The sequence below is a fragment of the Leptidea sinapis genome, chromosome 3 (assembly GCF_905404315.1).
Source record: "Leptidea sinapis chromosome 3, ilLepSina1.1, whole genome shotgun sequence".
Lineage (NCBI taxonomy): Eukaryota > Metazoa > Arthropoda > Insecta > Lepidoptera > Pieridae > Leptidea > Leptidea sinapis.
This window is the reverse complement of record NC_066267.1, coordinates 10,455,578-10,475,608: the sequence shown is the minus strand read 5'-3', so window position 1 is coordinate 10,475,608 and position 20,031 is coordinate 10,455,578. Positions and strand designations below refer to the sequence as shown.

Here is a 20,031-nt window from a genome sequence, read left to right as displayed (position 1 = left end):
TGACTATCCGACCAACGCTGAATATTGACCACAATCAAAAGCCTCAGATAAATCATAGAAGATACCAAGTGCATTTTGTGATTCCTCCCAGGCATCAAAAATTTTCTTGATTAGCTCAACACCTGCACCCGTAGTTGAGCGTCTTATAATAGTAAAGCCAAACCGTTTCATAATACGAATTGATTTTTGGGAGTCCTAACTCCGTAGTATTCGTAAGTAAGCATTTGGCTTAAAAGTGTAATGTAATAGTTAAAAACCATCAACATCACAGCTGAACTCAAACCACCCCTTTTGTTGCGTCGATAATTAATTACAATAATATGTCGGCAAGATTATACGTGTCACCTGAAAGCAAGTGCTTTCGTTATATCGCTGTTGCCTATCAAACTGTTGATCTCTTTTCAGCCCCACCTGACGAAGACCGCGAGGATGATTTCCGCGCGCCGCTGTACCGCAGCGTGGAGATCAACGGCATCACAGTCCGCATGAAGTGGTGCGTCACATGCAAGTTCTACCGGCCGCCGCGATGTTCGCACTGCTCGGTCTGCAACCACTGTATAGAGGTGAGTGAAGCAGCTAGGAGAGGTCTACTAAGCCACCCAACTTTAATAAAGTCAGAAATTGTGAAATATCAACAAAGATATAACAGCGGTAAAGCCGAGCAAACGCGAGATGTGAACTAGACTCTCTGTGCCGTGTCATGGAGTCTGTTGGTGAAATCGGATGCCTTTTGAAGGGAGACACTCGCAGCATTATTTTTTGAGATCAGTTTTTAAGTCAGAACAGAGATCAGGTCACGTTCCTCACTCTTCCTACATCTTTTTTTTTTCTATGAAATAAGGGACGAGAGGTTCATTCCAGTTGATCCTTGATTCATTCATTCATTCATTTCAGATGATTCCTGAGCAATTACAACGCAATGCCGCTCAGGAATCTTGAAGAACCCCAAAAATTCGACATAATAAATGAGACATAAGATGTTAAGTCTTATTTGCCCAGTAATTTCACTAGCTACGGCGCCCTTCAGACCGAAACACAGTAATGTTTACACTTTACAGCTTCACGGCAGAAATAGGCGCCGTTATGGTACCCATAATTTAACCGGCATCGTGTGCAAATGAGCCTCCCACTGGTAAATTGCATCCAATCTGATCAGCCATAGTAAAATTCTCGATATAGTATCATGACGATTGTAAAATGTGCCCACAATGTGCCAACTAACACCACTGTCATCACTGACTGGCGAATGAAGTTGCTTTTTCAAGCAGTATGTCAATATTGAGGAATAGAAAGACAAACGATGTTGGTGAGGCTTCATTGTCCATCTTTTATCACGTCCAATACTAGTAATGTTCCGAAGAGGTATTTGAAGAACAGCGTGTTGTTCACAATCTCGAATATGCCCTTACCATCTGGATGCATTATGTCCCTCTGCATTGAGGTTTTATATTCCAATTTAGTAATTGAGATGAACCAATCCAAATCCAAATCCTGAAATGAACTTGCTTACTAAATAATAAATGTCATAAACTGCAAAGTCAAATGCCATTCTTATCTGGATGTGTGGCGTTCCTACAGTGTGGTTTTCAAAGATTTTTCTCTCACTTACTTCTAAAATGTGAAATGCATGTACTACTTACTGCTTTGTCACACACGTCACATCCTATATAATATATTTATTTTGTCAATTTTTATTTTTATTTTATTATGACTCAGAATTAAAGAAACAATTTCAAATTTTAACCCATCTACAATCAACACCTATTTTTGTATCGCGATTTTCTGTTCCATCCACAGATCCGCAATAGGGGTACAAGATCGAATACAATAATTGTATTAGGATAAATTTTATGTACGATATACGTCTTTATTATTTCGGTATTTCTGAGAATTAGTCATCATCTAATACCAAAAAAAAAATTAATTAATACATTTTTTTATTACTATAAGTATATGGTAATACAATGTTTGCTGGGTCAGCTAGTATATAAATACGATTCTCTACATCTGGAGATGGATTGGATTGGACATTGATATCTCTGTGATTTTCAAGGACTTCCACTTACTACCAACCTAAATGAACTAAATCACATTTTTTTTATTTAAATTCCTTTTTTATTATATATTAAATGAGTAATGTATTACCCTCGTTTCCAGACATTCGACCACCACTGCCCCTGGGTGAACAATTGTATAGGTCGACGAAACTATAGGTTTTTCTTCTTCTTTCTAATATCATTGTCAATACACATGCTGAGTATATTTGGACTCAGCCTATATTATATTATGAATATTAACAAGACATTGACGCAACTCGAGCCCATTGTATCGTATCCTTTTTTATTTTTAATATATTTGACTCTTAACTGTTTTAAAAAGGCTAGCAGGAAGTTCTCCTGAGAGTTAGTGAATCTGTGCCTATGAAGAGAGCTTCCGAACTGCATTGCCATTGCGCACGTCACATTGAGACATAAGATGTTAAGTCTCATTGGCCCAATAATTTCACCAGCTATGGCAAAAATTAAAAAAAAAAAACAATCCGAAATTCACATAGTGTTTGAAGACTACTGCTTGTAAAAAAGACGTTGCTGTGGTCCATCTAGACGGGATCCTGTGACAGGAGGCCGACCAATAGAAGGAACATTCACTGAATACCATAAAATGTACGTTTATATATATTTATAGGTATATAATCGCTCTTAAAATGCTCATAGAATACCTTTGTTTATTTACAGTATGTGTGGAAGATGCAGTTACTGTACTCAATAACGATTGTTTTGTATTAATCAACATTTGATTTTTTGACCTACTCGTGTAAGGCATTGACTATTTGACGTTTGAGTATGTTTGTTGCATCACTTTTCATATTCCTATATTGTAATTGAAATTATTTGTAAAATGACGAAAATGTGAAAGTAAACAACCCTTTACGAAGTAGCAGTAGATTCAATAAGAAAAAAAAAATTTTGACATTCATATGTGTCATTTCCGTAGAATAAAACGATTTTGGTTTGAGAAAATTTATTGAATTAGGCGTTACTTTGCGAAAATCCATAATTATAAAACAAATATTGGCGGAATTAACACTAAAAAAAACTTAAATCATTTGTGCGATTTTGGTTTGATTTAAATCTTTTATTGTCACCGTATTTATTTTGCTTTCACTATAATTTTTACAATACAAGAAAACCTTAAACTGATCACAGAATGGTAATAATGGGTATAATAGTGTTGCTCGCCATCCCAATATTCGGGTTGACGGGCTTCCACATGGTGCTGGTCTCCAGAGGTCGCACCACTAACGAGCAGGTGACGGGCAAGTTCACCGGCGGCTACAACCCATTCTCAAGAGGTTGTTGGAATAATTGCTGTTACACGCAGTTTGGGCCACAGTATCCTAGGTGAGTTGCTTGCCTCAAGATCACGAGTAACAAATGAACACACTATCTAACCTTAATCGTGAAATAATAAGTCTTAAATTTAAAGTAAATAATTTAAATTTTGAAATGTTCTAACAAATATATTTAGGAAACAAAATTTTAATTATCTTTACATGTTCGCATAAGACGACACCAAGTAGCTGTCAGACACGATAGCGCGAGGCTACTAGATTTCTTACGGCCGCTCCCAAGATAAAAATCGTAACTATCGTTGACTTTTCTGTCCCAATAAACTTATCGACGGTAACTCACCTTATCCGTGCACGCTGTATGCCAATGGGACGACGTATAGCGTACCAGCGATATAAAGTTTGTATGGAAATTGCAATTCACGCGTCCCCAATATAAGGCGATAAGATTGACTTATATATTGGGACAGCTTCAGATTATTGACGGCTAATTACTGACAGTAGAAGGTAGTAATTTATCTCTATCTGTAGATAGTATATTGGGAACGGCAGTTAAAGGTTGTACCGAAATGATATTATGAAAAATTTATTTCTTTATGTGAATTATGTATTTTATTTTTATATGATTACGATTAAGTACTACTCGTGTGTTTATTTAATGTCGCGATTGATTAACTTTATAACTATTAGAAGTATATCACCGGAGCCAAAGCTCCAAAAATAGAATCGCACGCAAATCAAATAAAATCATCTTTATTTACAGGATACGGTAACATAGTCTTGTTGTCTCTTATCCTAACCCATGAGACCATTTTACTATGTATAAATGAATTTATATTCAGAAATATTGTTGAGAAAATTAAAGTTAAACAAAGTTAAAGAGCAAGCTTTTATTTTTGCTATCATTTGAAGAAATTGCTTCATAACGTTTTCATAACTTTATTTAATAGCATGCTATGAACACGTACATAAAGACCCACCGTAACATTTGCCTCGACCTCGGTTAAATAATATCAGTTCACATAAAATTTGCGAGAGAAACGCGCGTACGCATAATAAGTATAGCGTTTTTTTCATTTAGAATAATAGTAGCATTAACATAAGCTTTTTCATTTTAAATACTAATTCTGTAATTTAAAATCTCAAAACGCAGTATATGTCCATACGTTTATGGTCCTTCGAGCCGGATGTGAAATCATTAATTTTAATGAAAATATATTTATTTTTCAGCCTTGTCCGACCGTCTAAGTACATGTACAAGAGCAGTAAAAAGCGTCGGGAAGCTATGATGGTGGGTGGTATAGCCACCATAGCGGCGAGCGGGACAGGGCCGGGAGCGGGTGGGGCGCAGGTACACCATCAAACTATATACAAATATAATTATATTTTCTATATATTTAAAATAATTAAGTATACAACTTTTGAGCTTAACGATAACTCTCACAAAACTTTTTAGATTGATCGCACACAATATATTATGTAAAAATATTTATCTAGTAAATTTATATTAATATTTGTCAAAACGGTCATTATACTAAATAAAACCAGTCAAGTGTAAGTTGGCGCTTAAATGGGGGCGCTTCTGTCGTTTGGGCTTGTCATATTACCTTCATAACTATAGGTTTTTTACTATGTAAATAAAATAATAATAACATTATCAACTAATTGTAATAAATGATTAGTTCCTTTTTTTGCCCTTCGCCAACTTATAGTTGATAGGCTATATATAGGATCTCTTACAATTATTGGTTAATATCTATGTATCTGCCAATGGTCTTGCTCGGGCGGAACCCCTGTCTATGCACACATATTGATTCGAATGAGTGTTACCATTTGTAATATAATAAAACTGTTGTATAAATATTTCCAAAAGGTAAAGACTTACACAGCGGACAACGGCGCGGCGCATCGTCCGCTCGGGGCGCACGCGCATTACAATAAGGTGAGGGCCAGACGTCACGCATGCCTTACACACGGATTCAATCGCTTCTATAACGTACTATAATAAACAATTGAACAGTGCAAGGAGTGTTAATAAAAATCTAAAGGAACACACACACACACACACACGCACACACACACACACACACACACACGCACGCACGCACAAATACCACGTCTTATTATAAATATTGTTATATTACAACTTTACTTAAGTTCTGTGGATTTTGTGATGTATTAAATATAAATAAATCAAAAAGTATTACTTTGAATATGCTGGTAAAGGTATCGCCACGTAACAGCACAGGCACATAACCTGTCTGTGACTTTCCCAACAAATTGGCGGGTTCGAGGGGGGGTGACGCGTGTAACAGTAGTGCCGTGCTCGGTCAAGACTTTGTCGATGCTTTAATATTATAGTCGCTTTCTGCGTCTTGTCACGCCCTCCCCCCCCCCCCCCCCCGTCCACCCTAAAGTGCTTTTTTACGTGGCGCGAACAATACTGCAGTGTTGTGTTCAGGGCGAATTACTTACCATTCAGTTCATCCTAATGGATCTTCTCGCCAATTCTCAGGAAAAATAAAAGTGTGTGTGTACTTATGTATGCACGCAAGGAGTTATACTTCTTTAGCGTAACAAAGCAAAAATTATAAAAATTATTTATTTCTCGTGCTTTTCTACGTTTGTAGACAGAACAATATTGTAAAAATCTTACAAAGATGGCTTTGACAATTAATTATTAAATAACGAGTACGGCTCTATGGGCTTTAACCCTTTGCCTGTCCTAATGGACGACGAAACCAAAATAAAAATAACGAACGTCGCAAACGTCACACAATTTTTGGAACTAACTTCAACCTGTTACTTTTGTTTTATAGTGATGCGCACGCATCTTAAAATTTCACTCATAATTTTTCATAACGCGCCTAAGGAAGTATAACTTCAATAAACATTTTAATAATGTTACCCTGCCTCGGTTTGAGGGATATGTTATGTTAAGGCATTGATCTGTGGGACTATTTAGGAGACAGGTGTGATTAAATAATATATTTTATCATGTGTATTGTAAATGGGGTTTTTCATTTTTAGAAATTAAAATAATCTTTATCCAATAAGCATGTCCATTGATATCTGGTGTTTGGATGAATGCTCATATTAATCTCGACATCACGTGGAATAGTACACTATAGATATAGTATTAACATGTATTTCAAACTAGCTCACTTTGTTCTGACAGCATACCCGACAGACTTTGTACTGAACAAACGTTTCAGTGTAAAATTAATCAAATATATCAAAATGAAGTGTCATTTTGAAAGTTTATTTGAATTGTAAATGGGGTCTACCTTTAAATGTATTAACCGATTCATCATTTTAGGTTTAATGACCAGAGGGCCTACCATCAACTTTTAATAAGCGATGCGATTCCGATGTAGATCAGTTTAGGTAGCTAAACTGAATCGCTAATATTCGTACCATGAAGTGCCTTTTACTGAATGGCGTTTGGATCGCTTATGATGAATGAATGAAATAAACCAGCCAGCCATTAAGGATTAAGCCCTTTTTGTACTTATTAAATAATAGTAATATAAATGAGTATAGTTCTTTGAATTACAAATTAAATGTTTGTTTCGGTGTTTTCGTAAAAATAACGAGTTATGAACGCACCTCCATTGATGTTTGATTTGACAGGAGCACAGAGTACATTTTTTTAATTCGTTCTTGCGAATAGGCTAAAGCCCGGGCCCTTACTGCCTCGTCTTTAGTGTTTCTATTTTTTGTATATATTTTCAGTATTTTGTTTTACATAAAAGTCCAATAAGATATTCTCATCTCATGTTTCATGAATAAAATTTCCCTTTTCTGTATGTTTTCACTATTTTTTAAAAGTTATTAACAACACGATTCACTTACTTCTAAGGAAGTAGTAACTTTTTTCGAATCGCTCACTTTGACACATAAGCCATCCAGTTTAGGTTGTACCTCAAGGTACGAATGAATGAACGAACTAAATCAGTTTGCGATTCAATTGACATCATTTCGATTTAATCAGTTGATTTGACGTCAACCTAAATCGAATAAACAACCGTCACGTCGTGGTACGAAATAGCAAAAGCAGTTCATTATAGCTTGTCAATTAGATGACAATAAGAGTTCATGGTAGGCCCGCAGGTGTCATTGACACTTAAGGAGATTTATCATGGTGCATTTAGAAGTTTTACATACTTATAACACTGAACTCACCACTGCATGTTATGGGTTATTTGCACATTTTTGCCACACTTCAGATAATATAATTTATATGTTTATTTAATTTGTCAGTAATGTAATGTGAGTGTACACAAGAAGCGATTGCATCCAATATAATGTTATAAACACTAAATAGAAAGTATATGTCCCACTTCAAGCAAGTTTTTATGCTCGAATTAGCTGGTAATATCTTTATTTATATCTCTTCACTATTCACAAATGTGTGAATCGATAACTCACCTACTGTTTACCATTTATTTGGAATAAATCATTAAAAATAAGACGTACGTGCTATTTTTATACAATTATTAACTTTAATATGAGGAGGACATAATAGCTATCTGTTTCGTGAGTTACAACTACATTCTCAGCAATGTATGCACGCACCCACACGTACATTATCATTCCCGCACGCATACCTTTGCTGTAAATCATGCATGCTTGTATATTTATTTGTTTTAAGAAATTTATTTCTATTTATTTAGGTTTATTATTGATTTTAAACCTGAAATAGTTTTTAGGAGAATTAACATTCAATTAACACGACTAAGGAATGTCTTTCTCTATAACAAACTGTTTAACACGTTTGCATTGCTGATAGAAAACTGTTGCTAGAAATGACATATCTGGAAGACGCACTGACTTGTATAAATACCACTGGACAGGCTTTTCAATATGTTTGATAGCAAAAAGTGTCCAGAGAACGAATTTTGACGTATAATGCAAATGGCTGCGAGAGAAGTGTATTATAGTACTCTGAAGTATTATTGTAGTTTGAATTAATTTCGGTCGTTTTCCTTGTTATATATACTTAAGGAATCAACGTAATAAAGTACACATTTTTTTTTGTAAATAGCTTTCCTGTCGATATTTGTTTAGCTGAGGTTGTCATCACTAAAACTAAGACGCAGACTTCTACCGCAGACTCTCGCTATATGGCCAACAGCACCAAAATGGTGAATATCAAACAGGCACAAAAGCACATTGACAGCCGCCAGTCCAGTGGTAAAAAGTAGAGACTTAGAGGTCAGTTGGTAGATGCGTTTTTGTTTTGTTTGAATTGTGAATAAATAATTGCTTGATAGATTTTTTCTGAGACATTGTGCAATAAAAACAGCATAGGAAATGCTTATGACGTTAGGCATCAAATTTTAATGCCCCCGTAAACAAGAATGGATCATAAATAATTGATATACGACCTAAGATAGCTGCATGGATCGTTGTTAACAGCTTGTATTATAGATTACGATGGATATCTCTACGATATTCCCTGCTTATATATTCCAGTCAAAAGCAAGAGAGAATTTCGGTCATTTAGCTTAGTGCAAATAATGCTAATTATAACATTCACAACACGGACGAGTAAAAAAATAAGGACTCCGTGTCACCTTACATAACAATGAGGCACCAAAACAAGCCGGTAAACGTGTAAATACATAGCCCCACGCATACACTTACACTAATACAAGCCGATCGGCCGCCTATATGAGATTTGTCATCGTCTGTGACAGATCAGTTTGCGTCGCAATAAAATATTTTAAAAATGTCGTCGTGCGTTGTGAAAAAGTGTAAAAATAACAATCTAAAAGTATTTGTGGATATATGATTATTTAAGGGAGAAAAAATTGTGTAACCGGTATACCCCGTAACCGCACACACACTAGCATAAAGGTGCTTCACTTGCTAATTCACGGCGCGGAGTTCTTCTTGGTTTTCTAGTCCGTGATTAACAACGATATTTGTTCATGTATGGATGATACTAAGTTATCTTTCATTTTAAATAAATGAAAACAACAATAAGGAATCTTGTAACGCCTTCAAGTCCACTAGGGGTGTGGTTTATGTGTATATGTGGTGGAAACTACTAAGTTTAGTTAACTCGAGCGACTGCGTCATATCTTAGAGGTCAATGTCCGATATTTTTACTGCTTCACGATCCACAATTGAATTACCAAAGATGGCGGCTCTCACACACTGGTCAGTATATGAATAACGTTGTGTGTAGTGATAATATGTGTGGGTATTATATAGTTGTTCGTCTAGATTTCTAGAACCTAGAGTCTCATTAGAAATCACGCTTGTAGAGCGCTACTTATCTTGAATTCATCGGCTCCATCTGTGAATTAGAGACATTATAAGTCTGGCTCTCAAAAAATATACCAACGGTTTATTTTCACACACCAGTATGTTAAATGCAGTGCAGCATTACAGAGTTCTAAATATATAAACGGCTGGTATTAAAAAAAAATATTTCCAACACATGTTGTGTTGTTACACCAATTATCGAGTATTACCCACTGTCGTCTGATTCCAAGAGACTAATATTTCCCTGTGTCATTATCCAATGCTAAAATATGTTTTTAACGTGAAAGTCGTGTGACGATATCTTTGAATAAGGGTGCCCATAGAAACCCGTCGTACTAGTTGGTCTTGCTCTTCCTAAATGCTTTCACTTCTGCAATGATAGCATATCGACATATTTATACAGGGAAAGTACTTATCTTAAAAAAAAATGTGTAAAGATTGAATACGTCAGTCTTTCGGAGTGCGTGACCAAACAAAAAAGTTAAATAAAGTAAAAAAGTTTCGATTTTCAGCGTCTCTCTTAAGTTCCCACAACTTCAGGCTCGTTATTTCCTCGAGTTGGAACATTCCGAATCGAGGCGGTTGATAAAAAAGGTGCAAAACATATCTAAAGATATTTTTAGTGGGTAATCCATCGACATTTCAGCTGTCGCCGGGTCGCGATGACCATGAAGGAGATATGGAAGGGCCGGGGGCTTCGCAGTCGACTGATTGTGAGCCGACGCCTCCGCCACTTCAGCGCCGCGGTTCCTCGGCCAACCTGTTCCCGGAGCCCCACCATATGCCACGCCACCACTACCCGAGGCTCAGTCCTCTCTCAAGGAATACTAGGTGACATAGTTTAAAAAAAATTTTAGCTTTACTAATTTCCTCAATGAAAATTGTTTATTTACCGATTTATACGGGCAAGTATCGGGTTGACCAAAATTACAAATTTTACACACTCTTTCGCTAAGCTTCCAACTAGGCACGTGTCCCACCGCCGGCTTTGAAAGAAGTGAGTAATTGAGGGAATTCTTTTTTTGTTATGAAAATTAGGGACGAGACGAGCAGAAAATTCAACTGATGGTAATTGATTCGTCCTGTCCATTACAATACCGTGCCGCTTAGGATTCTTGAGAAGCCCAAAAATTCTGAGCGGCACTACAATTGCGCTCGTCACCTTGACACATAAGATGTTAAGTCCCATTTGCCCAGTAATTTCACTAGCTACGGCGCCCTTCAGACCGAAACAAAATGTTTACACAATTCTGCTTCACGGCAGAAATAGGCGCCGTTGTGGTACCCATAATCTAGCCGGCATCCTATGCAAAGGAGCCTCCCACTGATAATTCGCTCGGCGAGTGTTTCTGACTGCCAAGCGAGTATCGCTCGGCGAGTATTTATTACCTTTGATTGCTCTTATTACTGCGAAACAACAGACAATTGTACGGGTCTGTCTCTTATGTTGTACATCTGTGGAACGTAAAAAACAAATTATTTTCATGAGGACCAGAACAAACATAACTATTATTTATTCAATAAGGCGAAGACCTTAGTACTTCGTGATGAATTAGAAATAAAATTATCATTGAATAATATTATTTGTTCAGAAAAAGGTTGGTCAGCCTCTTTGTTGGTTAAAAACTTGTTTATTTTTAGTTTTTCACATTCGTTTGTGATTTCGATATAGGCCGATATACCCCATCCATATACGAAACGGATAAGTAACACTATATACCATTTTGAATTAAAAGAAAAGCTTGCCTTGTTGACTATTATCTGCTCGGCGTATGTAAAGGGTTTGCTGCTGATACTTCATGCGAAGAAAGAGAGGGAGAGATACCTCGAAGGCGACTTAGAGATGAGACTTGGTTAGATGCACTTGGTGCAGTCGGAAAGTACCCGAGGGAATTAAAGCAAAGTTGCGTGAGACCAGTGCATAAAAAAGGGAAACAGAACGATGTTTCTAACTATCGTCCTGTTTCCCTCTTATCATCTATAGATAAAATTGTTGAGAAGTACCTCAGTGGTCAGATTCAATCGTTTTATCACGACCATGATATTAATAGCAAAAACCAGTATGGTTTTCAACCACTCAAAAGTACTTCGTTGCTGCTCTCCAAGTTCAGTGATGAAATTAACGGTCACTTAGGTAATCGCAAACACGTCTTTGTCCTTTTTATTGACTTCTCGCGCGCATTTGACACTCTAAATCACGAATGCTTGATTTCGAAACTTGGAAACTCTGGAATCAGAGGCCCGACCCTAAAATGGTGTGAGGATTATCTCAAAAATAGGTCATTTTATGTTAAAATAGAAGATGCCAAGAGTGATGTTCTATCAGTTACTGAAGGAACAGCACAGGGATCAGTGCTCGGCCCAATACACTTTATCGCGTATGTTAATGATATAAATAATATACTGAAGCATTGTACATCATATCAATACGCTTATGACACTTGTCTTGTAATCGCTGATAGAAACATTGAACAAGCACTTGAGAACCTTCAGTTTGACTTCGACCGCCTTAACAAATGGTGCCACGACAATAGACTTGTCCTCAATGCCGATAAAACGAAATTGATGCATATTCGATCACCATATCTTAAAACTAATTATGACACAATCAAGAAGCTTAAGGCGCATTGCCATATGTGTTTTCATCAAAAGCTACAAATATGTAGCTGTCCCACTATTGAAACTGTTGAAAATCATACGTACTTGGGTTTAGTTATCGATTGTTGTTTTAACTGGCTCCCCCATATCAATACTGTATGTGACAAACTCAGAGCATTTTTAGCCAATTTAATTTTAATAAAGGGTAGAATACCATATAAAATATTATTATTATTATATAACTCACTAGCCGATTCCATTATAAGTTATGGTATTACCAGCTATGGCAGAACATTTAAGACCTACCTAGATGAAATACAAAACATGCAAATTAGGATAATTAAAGAAATAGTCTCCCCAGTAGTAAAAAAACAACATAAAGCGAATGAATATAACGATCTCTTCAGGCACTGTAAAATCTTACCAATACACACAAAATTTAATTATTGTCTTCTTAAGGAACAATTTTTCAATCATGAAATTCAAAGTAAAGTTTGTCATAAAATAACCACTAGGAAAATCACAAATAATCACTTAAAAACATTAAAGTCCAATAACATTTATGGTTCGCGCACAACACAATATTTGGTTCCTCGGCTATTAAATGATATTGATCCATCTGTAAAAATTTGCATCACCAGAAAAAATTTTAGAGATAAGTTAAAATTGCAATTTTTGAACACCCTGTATCTTACATTCTAAGTGGGTCAAACATCGGGTTCTTTGTCACCGCCCACCGGCCGAGCGAATAGACATATCGCTGTGCGTGTGCGACGGAATAGCGCGATCGAAAGATAGCAGTGTCCCGTTTTCGCATAGAGATATGAATCAGCGATGACCGGTTGAATGCGAACCTGATCTAATGATGCTTTGCTTGTAAACCTTGTGTATGACCTTACTTAAGTTTTTTCTGATCTTATTTTAATTATCATTGCGAACTCAACTCATGTTAGCAATCCGGACAAATCTTCGTGATTTTTGGTTTGCTGTTTTATTTATATAAATATGTAAAGTTTTAAATGAATATATTAAAAAAAAATATATGTTTAAACGTGAATTTAATCAAAATCGATATTGATAGAATATATTAACAAGAAATATTCATTTAATATAAGATTATCTGTATTACAGTCACGGTGGCACGAGTACTACAGGGTACCGCGTGGTGATGGAGCCACTACGATACGACAACGGCTCGAATGGCGCCCGGCCCTCGCCCACCATGCAGCAGCGGATAAAGGCACTCGGAGTGCCCACGCCATTGGCTATCACAAGTCCTGTGCGGAGGTATTTTAATATTCTTAGATATTGACGGGTACTATTCCAAATCGAAGTAACATCGATATACCAATTACACGTTACACACCAATTACAGATTAAAAAGCCAAAGGCGATCATTCAGCCTACAATCTGCGTAGTAGTTGTGTATACATAGACCAGGTTATTATTATTCATTGACTGCATACACGCCAAAAGGCAGCCAGTCCATAGAACGCCTTGTCGTCCAGGGTAAAGTAGAAGGCATTAGACAGCGCGGAAGGTCACTTATGCAGTAGACCGATCAGATCGAGTCTGCTGTGGGCGGCCCCGTACATAAGCACTCGAATGACCTGTAACAGGGAGATATGGCGAGAAATTGTTAGGTGCATGACATCTGCCCCTATTGAAACTTCCTGAAAATAACGAACACTCTCTCAATAGCATATCGAACGAGACGAAGCTACATGCCTTATTAAAGCACGAACTCTCAGATATCAGTTTTACTTCTTTGGCCTAACAAAGCAAAAATTCATAAAATTATTTATTCCTCGTGCTATTCTACGTTTGTAGAAAGAACAGCAATGTAAAAATCTTGCAACGATGGCTTTGACAATTAATTATTAAATAATGAATACGGCTGTACGGGCTTGAAACCTTTGCCTATCCTAATAATGGACGAAGAAACCAAAAAAAAAAAAATAATGAATATCGCAAACGTCAGAAAATTTTAGGAACCAACTTCACCTTCACCCTGTTACTTTTGTATTACATGTTGATGCGCGCGCATCTTTTAATTTCACTCTCATCATATTTTCATAACGCGCCTAAAGAAGTATAACTCCAAAAATAAATCTTGTATTAATCCATAGTTGCCAATAGTTTTTCTTTATTTTACGATTTGTTATGGCCGCTCATATCAGTTTCTGGGCTAAATTGGTTTTTGCATTACGAATATTGGGAGGTTACTATCTATATGCAAGCATAGGTCACACATACAATGTAAAACCTACATTCACAGTGTCTGGCCCCTTTATATAGACTAAATATTTTTTTAACTTAATTAATAATAATATTAGAATAAATTAAATAAAAGGTAAGTATTTTATTACTTATTTAACACAAATAATATTGTCAACTTTATGCAGTTACTATTTTATAAGATTATCTACAAGTAATTATTACTACAGTTTAAAGATATTAAGAAAAAAATTAAGGTTGTCATTTTGTTGGAAAACTAAACGCAAAAACAATTTTGCTTGGTATATACAGTGTCATACTGAATATATAAAGCTGGCATGCATAATCTTGTATTCGTGTAAAGTAAACACACACACACCTTATTTTTTTTTCTTAATTCTTACAGTATTACTACGATTTTCCACTTAATCTACACTTAAGCTTCTTTATAATAAACAGCTTTCTACTATCATGGCCTCCTCCAACCGTACCTAAAATGTGTCAAACGAATTCCTGGAGAACACCTCTAGTACATATTTTGAGTTTTGTGTACTTTACTACCTGAAGTATCAATTTTATTTAATAAAATGTTCACATAGACAATCAAATATTGTACTCGGGGTACATGTGTGAGTTTTCTTTCTGTCTGCACTAAATTGATTACGAATGCCTATACATTCAAGTATGAATCTACAGAGCTTAGATGTTTTTTTATCCATTTAACTGATATATAGTATATTTAGTAATACGGCTTTACTTATGTTTTATCGGTGTTAGTACCGACTAGTTTCGGATCTCGGAGGTCCTTCATCAGGGTGAGTGTAGTGGGATCGCGATAACGTCCCGTTTCTTACTACGGACTGGTACTCGTAGTGCGCGACACTCACCCTGATGAAGGACCTCCGAATGGTCCGAAAATAGTCGGTACCAACACCGATAAAACATGACAGCCGTATTACTAAATAAGTAAATAATGTCTCAAGAAAGTTTTAATAATTTAATTGACAATAACATGCTTTTATAAATTCAAAATTGCATCATTTTTCCTTGTAAAATTTAACTTAACTCACTAATTCATGTGCGTCAAGTTTATGGTAATATTGATGGTTAAAATATCACAAATTCTAAGACCTATCTTCAGTTTATTTAATGTATACATACTTTTTTTTATTTATTGAAGTAGGCGTTACTTTGCGGAAATCCATAATTATACAAATGATTTAAGGTCTCTCTAGTGTTAACTCCGCCAATATTTGTTTTTAAACAATTCGACACGTGTTTGGACTCACACACTGAGTCTCGTGCCAGATTTTGGCGAGACAACACGTCCTGAGGATGCCTCGTGAAACACGTGTCGAATTGTTTAAAACAAATATTGGCGGAATTAACACTAGAGAGAACTTAAATCATTTTTATATTTATACATACTGTATAATATCTTTTATTTACATACTGTATATTATTAAATTATGAGGTAATTATTTTCAATGTAATAAATGATATAATCATCATGGTGCAGATATAAAGAAACTCTCACAGTCAACTCTCCGTTATGCATTTGCTTTATTTGGTTCGGTGTTTAGAATTATGATTTGCATGTTGTATCGTTTGCATCATGATTAGTAGTGGTTTATTATTTATCTTGTAAAACAAAGCATTCGTTTTCAGTTTTTATTATATATATTTTATATAATATAATATATTATATTATATTATATTTTATATGCAAATAAATACACTTACACAATATTATTATAATTATTTAAATGTACATTATATACCCCTTAATCATTATATCACTAATATGAATCATTTTCGCTTTTTTTAACGCAATAATGGAGCATTCACACATAGTCTGACTTCTCAAATTATATATAACATTGCATTTTCATGCATTTAAAAATCAATAAAAAATAAATCTATTGATTAGAATAATAAACAATAGATTTATAATATAAATCAATTATACTTAATTGGTGCAGAAGAAATGAAAGCACAGACACGTCGTTTAAACGTCAGATTAAAATAAAAGACTGAAAGGACATAGATCCCTCGATATCTTAGAGATAATAAAAATGTGCCTTCGAATTCATACGATACAGTTTTAAACTTACTTCGCCTAAGAGTCCAGCTTACCCATACATAATATATCAAAAGAACCAGACCATAATGCGTCTGTCACCTTAAGGTATAATCAACAGATGTCAGACATAAAATTATTCTACTCTGTGTCGGTATGAACTTTCCTATATGACAGGCTAAAGACTCATGTGTGAACTCACTTACATTCACATAAGATATTATATGTATATGTACTATCATACTAATATAATAACATGTATAGTTAGTGTTTGTTGAGAATATTCAAACTGTACGTTTATGGCTTACGTGGCAGGTGGACTTAACGCATACGGCCAACGTGTCGACGGTAATCCTTTGTTTTTTGATTGTTTGTGCTCGTTTTGTCTGTGGAATCGTGGAATGATTTAAATTTGGAATTCGAATGTTATTAATTTTAAAAAAAGATGTTTAATTTTAATATTAATATTTCATTTATATCTTCCATGATTACGGCCGTTTATTTTTGATTTCACATCAATTGAATTATTGTTGGAATATGGCTTGTTAAAAAATATAGAGTTTTGTTGAAAGCTTCATAAATGAAATCTAGAGAACGGAAACAGATGGAACAATTGTGTATTAGTTTGTAATAAATATAAATAAATATCAGTCATTCCACAGTTTCAATTTGAAAGTTTGTGTAAATTATTGTGTGTAGTTTTTTGGTTGGTTTTGGATCTTATATTTTCATTAACTACAACATCTGATTCTTTTTAATTGCCTTGTTGAGCTAATTTTCTCAAACAACTGCATGTTTTAGTCGTATGAACATTTTGTAATCAACGTCAGGTTGCCTTTTTGATATAACTATTGTGATACTGTTCATCATTTCAGCCGGAAGACGTCCAATGCTGGACATATGCCTCCCCTAAATATCGTCATGACGATCGGTCCTGCGCTGCTCTCATCCATCCTACTCCGGCGATCTTGACCAGATCGTCGGTCCATTTTATGGGGGGCCTACCAACACTACGCGTTCCGGTACGTGGTCGCCATTCGAGGACCTTACTGCCCCAACGGCCATCTGTTCGCCTCGCAATCATTTGATCTATGTCGGTTACTTTGCTTCTCCTACGGATCTCCTCATTTCTGATTTGATCTCGCAGGGAAACTCCGAGCATAGCCCTCTCCATTGCTCGCTGAGCAACAGTGAGCTTCCTCATAATGCCCATAGTTAGCAACCACGTCTGTGTTCCGTATGCCATCACTGGCAACACACATTGGTTAACAACCTTCGTCTTCAGACACTGTGATATTTTGGTAGAGAAGATTTTACGGAGCTTCCCGAACGCTGCCCATCCGAGTTGGATTCGACGAGTGACCTCTTTCCCGAAATTGGACCTGCCCAACTAGATTATTTGTCCAAGATGGACGTACTCGTCAACAATTTCGAGAGTACAGTTCCGAACTGTTACGGGAATAGGTGCGACATGGACATTTAACATGATCTTCGTCTTGTCCATGTTCATTTTGAGACCTACTCCTTGGGAAGCTGTATTGAGGCCATCGAGCATATGGCTTAAGTCTTCCATGGTCTCTGCCATGATTTCGATATCATCTGCGAATCGAAGGTGAGTGATGTATTCGCCGTTGATATTGATGCCCAGCCCGTGAAGCTTAAATATCTTCCAATGCAGCGGTAAACAGCTTCGGCGATATAACATCACCTTGTCTGACTCCCCGCTGCAGTCGGATAGGCTTCGAGAACTGATCCTGGAGACGGACTGACATGGTGGCGTTATCATACAAACACTTCAACGCTTCGATATATCGATAATCAATGTGGCACCTCTGAAGAGACTGAAGCACCGCCCAGATCTCGATCGAATCAAAGGCTTTTTCATAGTCAGATCTCATAGAGCAGGTGTCCAGAATTTAGGATTATCGAGTCCTCACCCTGTCTTCGGACCTCAGATAACCCATCCCAACATCCCATCGTAGTCTGCTAAAAACTTCCTCCAGTTCCTCCAACTTCTCGTCGGTCCGCAGTGTTTTGACATTATGTTGCCAGGGCAAATGGTCTTCGTCGGTGGTAGCGAAACCGATCCGGGGATTCTTAGCACCCCCTGCCCCGTCGCTTATGTGGCTGCTACCGTGGCCGCCACGAGCAGGGCCGCCTGGGCCTTTTAGTGTCCTTTTTCATATTTGGGGTGTTTTTTTGCCGTAATCGCCAAACTTAGCAGGCGGGTTGGCGATCGCAGTGGGTGTTGGTGGTTCTCTCGGAAGGATGCTGCTGCCCATCCTTCGTTCTTTAAATCCGTTAGTCGCCTCTTACGATACCCACGGGAGGAGATGGGGTGGTGCTATTCTGGTGCGACACCACACGCAAGTGATACTGTTGGTATTTATATAATATTTCCGTTGATTCAAAGCCTCCCTAATACAACTTTTATTTACTCTGTATTTTGGCGATTCCGTTTAAGTATATATCGAATACCAATTGAAGAAATAAGCTTATTCTTAAGTTATAAATGTGAATATTATCGACAAATTCTATGACAGAACTGTGTTCACACATAATGATTGCATTAAAGTGATACTAATCATACGAAAACATAGGGGGTTTCAACAAATTAATTCAACAGTGCTAAGAAAGATTGCACCTTACCTATTATGTAAATAAAGTGTCGAAGTTTCTTCTATCAGACCATAGATGTTTAATGATTTTAAATTTTCTTGATATTAAAATAGGTTCGAAGGACCATGACACAGGATAAATTTGTATTCAATACATACCTTATATCAGCAGCATTCTAATGAATAAATGAAAATACAAGCTTGTTAACATTTATATACTTAGTAATGCCAGTTGTAAAAAGTTTTTCTAGAACATAATACCGTTGAACTTCGCCATTGGATTTTAATAATAGGCGTCAGAAATTTATTTTCATAAAGTTAAATTTACCGAAAGCATAGCGTTGAATTTTATTAACTCAAATTTACTTTATAACTGCTAAATTACTTTTTTGCAAATACAATTTTTTTTTTCTATTTCGCACATGGTTTTTATGTAGTTTTTGGCTATGACGATGTCGTAAAACTTGATGATTTGATTAACAATTAGTAATGAGTTAAAAACAGAACATTCAACATTTATGTCTACGTTTAATCAAATAGATGTTTTGGTAGTTATCATGTGATAGTTACTCGTAGAATCATCAAGTTAGATCGACACTGCTTGCATTTGGAATGTAGTTAGTAGTTGGCATGGCGTAAGCATGCACCCGTAACCGTTGACTGTCTCGACTCGGACAAGTTCAGAACGTACATCCATACACGCCAGTCAGACTAACCTGTGCGTATTGCTCAGTCTATTCGCTTACTATGCTCTATGTAGCTCTTAGTCACATAGATTAGAGGGTGGCATGGGTATATTCTCTAAGATTTGATATATTTTATTCTTTTATAAATGATAAATGCTCTAAGCTATCTAGATATTTTTATTTTTATCCTGCTCTATAGAATTTTCA

The 20,031-nt window shown here is 36.2% G+C and overlaps 1 protein-coding gene across 3 annotated transcripts in view; it reads left to right on the top strand.

Moving 5' to 3' along the window:
• Positions 1–20,031, top strand: part of LOC126979625 (palmitoyltransferase ZDHHC8) — a 30,436-nt gene that overhangs the window by 9,335 nt on the left and 1,070 nt on the right. For 2 of the 3 annotated variants that reach the window (XM_050829056.1, XM_050829057.1), the window contains exons 3-9: positions 406–563; positions 2,158–2,330; positions 3,207–3,401; positions 4,580–4,700; positions 5,223–5,291; positions 10,272–10,456; positions 13,355–13,510. In XM_050829056.1, the coding sequence (XP_050685013.1) occupies positions 406–563; positions 2,158–2,330; positions 3,207–3,401; positions 4,580–4,700; positions 5,223–5,291; positions 10,272–10,456; positions 13,355–13,510 (1,057 nt within the window). Of the gene's footprint in view, positions 1–405; positions 564–2,157; positions 2,331–3,206; positions 3,402–4,579; positions 4,701–5,222; positions 5,292–10,271; positions 10,457–13,354; positions 13,511–16,835; positions 16,869–20,031 lie in introns of all 3 variants that reach the window. The other variant, XM_050829058.1, reaches the window with a different exon arrangement.